General features: G+C 34.8%; 1 protein-coding gene across 2 annotated transcripts in view; it reads left to right on the forward strand.

Moving 5' to 3' along the window:
• Positions 1–7997, forward strand: part of LOC117325559 — a 29120-nt gene extending 21123 nt beyond the window's left edge. For both annotated transcript variants that reach the window (XM_033881868.1, XM_033881870.1), the window contains 3 exons: positions 866–961; positions 4170–4349; positions 4500–7997. In XM_033881868.1, coding sequence (XP_033737759.1) covers positions 866–961; positions 4170–4349; positions 4500–6163 — 1940 coding nt within the window. In that variant the 3' untranslated portion in view covers positions 6164–7997. The remainder of the gene's footprint in view (positions 1–865; positions 962–4169; positions 4350–4499) is intronic.
• The last annotated feature ends 541 nt before the right edge of the window (positions 7998–8538 follow it).

Consider the following 8538-nt stretch of genomic DNA (forward strand, 5'->3'; position numbering starts at 1 on the left):
AGTCTAATGGACAATGTGAAGGTAGTTGAATACTGTTATGTATAATTTTTAGATGTACCAACATTGTTTTATCTAACGTTCAGATGGATATACTAGTTCTTGATAATAATGAATGTCCATCATAGAAATTCAAATATAAAACAACGGCGCAAGTTAATATACAACATTGGAATGATCTTTTTTCCCATTTTGATCTGTGGCTCAAATTTCAAATTTGAAACGAAATTAGTGCATTGTTAGTTCAGACTCTTCATGTTCGGACCTAATGGTCTATAATTAACTATCTAGTTACTTTTTGTGTGTGTTAGGAATGCTGGAGATCGTGACTTTGATGTTATGTTTTTCAATATTTTTTTCCGATATAACTTATTCCAACTAGACATTGTAGTATGACATCTCAATACCCAGGAGACTACGTCATGTGTATATTTAACCATACTTTTCTGTTAAAATCTTAGATTTTGAGAAAATAATATCAAATCTTAATTGCTTCTCCAATTTACTTTCAGGTTAGCCTAAAATCCCATTGGAAGGTATAATATATCCGATGTATTTTCTATTCGTGTCTCGGAAGAAATGTTTTGAAGAGAAAAAGGATGACACATTTAGGCGATTCTTAAGAATTTCATTTTTGCTTGCGAAAGGTTACGAGTTGCACCCATGTAAGATATTGATATGCCGTCAATCATCTGAAATATATGTTTATTTAAGAGGAAATTATTCAATATCCATCACATATTTTAGGAACAAATATTTGTTTATTAGCTATCCTCCAAAATTGAAAACGGCTTGACAATTACAATAAATTTCGTTACGTGCAAGCAAAACTCTGTTAGGATTTCATTGCAACATGTTGTTGTTATAGAATGTGAAGCTGGATTTCATGGTGATCAATGTAATCGGATTTGTCCGTCCAACTGTAGGCACAACCTATGTGACATGGAGAGTGGTCAATGTACAGGTAAGGTGCTTCTCGAATAATCCTAGGTGTACTAATAGCACACTAGACAATGAAAACAATCTTTATTTTTTTAAACTTGTAGCTTACTTTACTTTCCGTGACATGGCAGCACGGGAGATGAAAACATTGATCCGATTGATATTGACATGTTAAGCTAATTTTGTCGATATTTGACAGTTTCTGTCTAATTAAAAAGTGTGTGTCAGGATTCCATTGAAGCAACTGTTCTAAGGATTGTCCGTGTAACTGCAGGGACCGCATTTGTATGCAGAATAGCATAACATAAGTTATTACAGAAAATACGATGTTAAATTTTTACACACAACAAAATCGACCATACTGTGATCTGTGTACGGTTGTCTGTGATGTCACAGGATATTTAAATGAAGTGGAAGAGGTGTGGTTAAGACCAGATTTTCTGTAAAAATGTGATATTTATTGTATCGCATTTAGTCATAATAATGAGTGCAAGCTTCTTTCATATGTAAATCTGATAGATTAGTGTAAAACCCATATCTGCAGTTCGAACGAAGGAATACCCCTTTAAAGCATTATAATCACCTTTAGCTGAATGTCAATGAAGAATTAAATACAATATTTGGTTGTTTGTAAGTAAATATATATATATATCTTCAAAACTGTTGAATTGGACATTCCTGATAATGGTTGGATCATTAGCCGTTCAGTACATGTACCAATATGTGTATAATTAAAACATCGTGCGGAATCAATAGTTCGACTGAAAAAACTGTGCAATGGGTATTAACAATAATTCTACCATGTTTGCTATGTAACGCCAGTTTTGATTGGTTTAAAACCATATATTATTTTCCAATAACCCACGCTCGTGCCAATAATAAACGATAGTGAGTCACGGCTGTTACAATGTTATATATCTAATATTCACACATTTTATAAGAGGTTACTATAGCCGAGTGGGCTAATGGGTTAGTCTTTCAATAAATTTTTATCACGATGCGAGTTCGAATCCTACGGAGGCCCCCCCCCCCCCGCCCCTTTTATTTTTTTTTTATCCTTTTTTTTTTTCAAAATCAATGCCATATGATAGATGCTCTTGATCGAAGTACTGTATTGCCTGTATATTTCATCAACAAATAATGCAATACTCCAGAAATAAATTACAAGGTTTTCTCGGGGTTTCTTAGCTTTTTTTCTATTAGAAAGAGATCGATCTCGGAACTAAACAGTACATGGTAGAATAGAAATAATCAACTTTGACTCGTGTATTGTTGCAGGATGTACAACTCGGACTCGGATATTTTGCAATCTTAATTAATAACTCAGGCCTGCGGCCTTTGTTATTAATTTAATTGCAAAATATCCTCGTCCTCGTTGTATATCCTGCAACAATACACGAATCGTCGTTAATTATTTCTTAAATAACTTTTTCTGGAGATTTGTTTTTCCAACTGATACTAGTCTAAAAATGATAAATGATCCCCAAATATATAGGTAAGAAATATACAAAATAGTAAGGTAAGAAATAGTAAAAATATTAAGGTAAGAAATAATTAAAATAGTAAGATAAGAAATAATCAAATAGTAAGGTTTGAAATAATCAAAATAGTAAAGTAATAAGTGATGAAAATGATAGGGTAGGTGAAATTCACAATAGTAATGTAAGAAATAATCATAATAGTGTGTAATAATCAACATATTAAGGTACGAAAAAATCACAATAATTAGGTAAAACTAAATAAAATGAATGGCATCAGCTTAAAATGTTCATGTTTAAACAAGGTGTGTAATTGTAATTTAGATTGAGACATTATCAGCTGTTTATGATACAAGAAAACGGTATTTACATGTAGGTACGCACTAGTGATTCAGGTGTTTATAGCGCTTTATTACATTTCTGTGTCTATAGAATGTATACAGGGTTCCTATGGAAACGACTGTTCATACATATGTCGCCACTGAATTCTTGCTGTAGTAATAAAGACTAATATATAGAGATTGCACGGTGTTTTTATTGTCTTTACGGTGTAATGAACGCAATGGGATACAGATACATTCTATTTAGCGCTTTAGCGCTATATATTTAATTTGTATGTATCCCATTGCGTTCATGCCACCGTAAACGCTATAAAACACAGTAAATGCAGATATGTATATCAAACAAATCGTTGAAATACCATAAGAAAATAAAAAAAAAGTGTTGCGCATTGAAACAACTTAACATTTCTTGTTAATACATTTGACATTTTCAATTAATTGCTTTATTCACAATTCAGAATTTCCGTTTCGGATTTACTATGGTTGTCAAGCATAGCGGGTATTGACACATATTTAGTAATGACGTGGTCGAATGTTGTACATGAACTGTACGCTCCAGCCATTCGTTGTAGCTTACCCCGTGGAAAAGTTAAATAATTTTCGCAATCTTCAGTTTAGTTTTTGACTTACTAACTTACTAAGTACTTACTTGGTATTAGCTTTTTGCACAGATATCATCGGGTCACAGGAGAAAACGCTAGAACTGCGTTGATTAGTCCTTTGGCCGTCTAGTTGACGTTCCGGTAACGTCACGATTATGCAACAGATTAACGAGCTTTGTTATGGGCTGAGCCTTTATTTTACTGCGTTTACGCTAGTCAGAATTTACTAAGCCTAAGGAGGTAGAGATGTAAATCAAATGGTGCTTAATGCTTCATTTACTTCTTGCTAAATATTTAAATGATCTATTAAAACTAAAATCCCAAGCAAGTTTGCAAATCCCGTGACCGTGTGATGATTATAAATTTGCCCTATCACGAGCTATTGTATGCCTGAATTGTAACTACATGTTTACAAAACGTGTTCAACCAGGATTTTCAATACGAAATGCATCAGGCTTAAAATGTTTTTTATCAGGATGCGTGTGTGTCACACATTTAAATATCGTTCTTGAAATAAGTAATTTAATATATACATGAATGATTTGTCATTATACGAAGAAGAGGAACTTATGTTATTCATAATATCTAAGAAAATCTGTCAGCTCAAAGCGATTTAATCACATACATTACAATAAGCATGATTAAGGTTTCAGATTGTATCCAAACTAAAGAGTAAGAAGAAAACAAAAAGCCTGCCAGTAGGCGTATACGTAGTTTGAATTTTCTAAATGATTTATTCAAGAATGTTAGATTTTGTTTTTAAATGTTTATACCCAATTTTGCAATTGTTTATTTACCGGGTGATGAAGATGACTTCAAGGTGGCTGCAATCGGGATTGGTATCGGAAGTGGAGTAGTCATCGTTGCGCTGATCATCGCATTGATTGTGCAGACACAAGGGAAACGGTTAAGGATTCTGAGAGACACATCGATTTCCACAATGGACATATCCCTGTTGCGAGTTCGACAGGCTCGACGAACAGATGCAGGTTGTAGATCATTTCTTATTGCAAAACACTTTTTTTCAGCGCAAATAAAAACGATGGCAAATTGAAGTTAAAATACTTGTTAAATCTAATTTGCCTGCTCATATGTAAAAAATCATTAAGCTTAACCTTTTATCATTTTTTTCGTTTTAGACGGTACTAATGGTGGTTTCGACACAAGGCTGAGTGAACAAACGACGGCCGATGAGTCGCAAATTATGGACAATTATAAACACCTAGGACCAAGCGAAGAATCGCAAAATGGTGACATTTATGAATACCTTGGACCTAGGAAGGAGTCGCCAAATGTGGCCAATTGTGAACACCTTGGACCAAGGGAAGAATCGCTAAATGTGGACATTTATGAACACCTTGGACTCAGGAAAGAATCGCAAATTATGGACAATTATGAACACCTAGGACCAAGGGAAGAGTCGCAAATTATGGACAATAATGAATACCTTGGACCAAGGAAGGAGTCGCAAAATGTGGTTATTTATGAATACCTTGGACCAAGGAAGGAGTCGCCAAATGCGAACAATTATGAACACCTTGGACCAAGGGAAGAATCGCTAAATGTGGACATTTATGAACACCTTGGACCAAGGAAAGAGTCGCAAATTATGGACAATTATGAACACCTTGGACCAAGGCAAGAGTCGCAAATTATGGACAATTATGAATACCTTGGACCAAGGAAGGAGTCGCCAAATGTGGACAATTATGAAAACCTTGGACCAAGGAAGGAGTCGCCAAATGCGGACAATTATGAACACCTTGGACCAAGGGAAGAGTCGCAGATTATGGACAATTATGAACACCTTGGACCAAGGAAGGAGTCGGAAATTATGGACAATTATGAATACCTTGGACCAAGGAAGTTGTCGCCAAATGTGGACAATTATGAAAACCTTGGACCAAGGAAGGAGTCGCCAAATGCGGACAATTATGAACACCTTGGACCAAGGGAAGAATCGATAAATGTGGACATTTATGAACACCTTAGACTCAGGAAAGAGTCGCAAATTATGGACAATTTTGAACACCTTGCACCAAGGCAAGAGTCGCAAATTATGGACAATTATGAACACCTAGGACCAAGGGAAGAGTCGCAGATTATGGACAATTATGAATACCTTGGACCAAGGAAGGAGTCGGAAATTATGGACAATTATGAATACCTTGGACCAAGGAAGTTGTCGCCAAATGTGGACAATTATGAAAACCTTGGACCAAGGAAGGAGTCGCCAAATGCGGACAATAATGAACACCTTGGACCAAGGGAAGAATCGATATATGTGGACATTTATGAACACCTAGGACCAAGGAAAGAGTCGCAAATTATGAACATTGATGAACACCTTGGACCAAGGGAAGAGTCGCAGATTATGGACAATTATGAACACCTTGGACCAAGGCAAGAGTCGCAAATTATGGACAATTATGAATACCTTGGACCAAGGAAGTTGTCGCCAAATGTGGACAATTATGAAAACCTTGGACCAAGGAAGGAGTCGCCAAATGCGGACAATAATGAACACCTTGGACCAAGGGAAGAATCGATAAATGTGGACATTTATGAACACCTTGGACCAAGGGAAGAGTCGCTAAATGTGGACAATTATGAATACCTTGGACCAAGGAAAGAGTCGCAAATTATGAACATTGATGAACACCTAGGACCAAGGGAAGAGTCGCAAATTATGGACAATTATGAACACCTTGGACCAAGGAAGGAGTTGCAAATTATGGACAGTTATGAACACCTTGGACCAAGGGAAGAGAATGATCCGCATCTATACGACACTACGTCATAATTGTTGAAATTTGAGAGAGAGGAAAAAATCAAAACATTAGTATCTTTTTGTTTACATTAATATTGAGTAGCAGACTTGTTTTTTTACTATCATATTATTGTGACAAGTATGTACAATGTATGTGTATATCGTCCACTTATTGGTCGTTATCTTGTATTTGATAAATTATCATCGGATTAAATCTGAATAAAGATAATCAACCTGCCCTGTGAATACACAGCAATCCCGTGGGTAACCGTATCAGGATACAATATGCTTGTTGAAATTCTACCGTGTCAGGAGACAACATTCCTGTTGGTTACCCTACCGTGTCAGGAGACAACATTTCTGTTGGTTACCCTACCGTGTCAGGAGACAACATTCCTGTTGGTTACCCTACCGTGTCAGGAGACAACATTCCTGTGGGTTACCCTACCGTGTCAGGAGACAACATTCCTGTGGGTTACCCTACCGTGCCAGGATACAACATTCCTGTGGGTTACTCTACCGGGTCGGGAAACAACTTGTTTTGGGATAACCCTACCGATCATGATATTACTTGGTCACAAAGGCAGGATATTTACCATTATTCGAAATCCAAGATAAGTAACGATGTAAATTCAGCATAGCCATAAACAACACATTATCTATTACTTATTTACCTGCCATCCCACAAGAATGTTTACCAAATCATTTTATGCATTAAGTATTTAAGATTTTAGCTAAGGATTCTATATAAGATGTTTTCTCTCTGATCCTGTATAGTATATTATATATTTACATGTACAGTATAATATATCGATATACTGTCCTGACGCTCATGTACAAAAAACATATGACGATTGGCAGAGTGAATCTCGTTTCGGCGCTAGATTTAGCAACCAATCAAATACCACCATACATTTCAATCTTCGGAAATCTTTGTGTAAAGCATATTTTGTGAATCCCTATCGCTGTCTAAGCTTGTATATTTTCGTACATCCTCAGAATGTGTGAGTAGTTTAAGGTCACCAATATTTTGTGTTGATTGGCAAGTGGTTGTTGACAAGCAAAGAGGTGTAAAAAATTACTAAATAGATATAGCATAAATACCACGAGAGTCCAACTGTTATTCAGAACTTGTTTACAATTGATAAAGAGAGTTATGACGTGTATATACAGGTACATGTGTGACCATCTTTCGACTTTTTTGAAGTTTTAAGCAGAATTGTTAAACTCATTTAATCAAAGTCTTCGATACCATCTGTACATTGTACTTGTAATTCCGTCATAATGTGGTAACCTAGACGTTGAATAAATGAATCGCCTGAAGATGGCCGTTAGGCCTGAAAACGTTAACAAAACATAACAGTTGTCATGTTGAATTTATATTTTTCAACTATATATACATATACATACAGTGCATTCCTCTTAATATCATGTCCTATTTGTCAGACAAAAACAGGATATTTACAGTAGTGTGACATTAAGAGAAACATGTTTTTTCACTAAATCTAGTGCATTACCAATCTCCATAACTAAAATTATAATCTCGAAATTTCGAGTTATTAAGTCGAAATTTCGAGATATTATCTCAAAATTTCGAGTTAGTAGGTCGAAATTTCGAGTTATTATCTCGAAATTTCGAGTTATTATCTTGAAATTTCGAGTTAGTAAGTAGAAACTTCGAGTTATTAACATGAAAAAATGAATTTAATTTTTTTGCTTCATGGCCCTAATGCTATTCCGTAGTTATACTTTAAGTTATTAACAGTGTTGAGTCTTTCACCACTTTGTACACCACTTAATTGTAATTGTGAATTATATTTGTAGCTAGCTTAGTTTTGTATATATCATTAAATCGTGTTTTACTGGTGTTCATCTTTATTTCAGTATCACGTTACAACGAGAAAATTACAAAAGAAATTCAAATAACTTAAAAGTGGTACTCCAGGACTATATGTTGTTTGATGTGTTGAGAAGGTACCCACAAGATATGAAAGAATAGTGAGAATTGCCATGTTTTGACATTAAAATTTGATATGTTAAATGCAACAAAATTATTTATCTAATTTCAAGTGGTCAAATTTTCTTTACCAAATGTATAAAATGTTACTAGATTCAGTAATTTATGGACATATCAAAACATGGATATTTAATCAACAAGCAAACTTTGAAAAGGAATATTAAGCCAAAGCTTTGAGGTGTACCTATTCATTTATATCAACAATGGTTTAGTAAATTAAACTTCATCCAGTCGGGAGGCAGCATACAAAAACTATTTAATTTGATCAATATCTAAGATTTAATTTTGGAAAAAAAATCAATATTGAACATTAAAGACATATCGTCATATCAACACACCCTATTGATTACAGGAATTTATTTATTTTTTCATTTGTTTTCATCGTTTGTGT

This window comes from Pecten maximus, chromosome 4 (assembly GCF_902652985.1).
Source record: "Pecten maximus chromosome 4, xPecMax1.1, whole genome shotgun sequence".
NCBI lineage: Eukaryota > Metazoa > Mollusca > Bivalvia > Pectinida > Pectinidae > Pecten > Pecten maximus.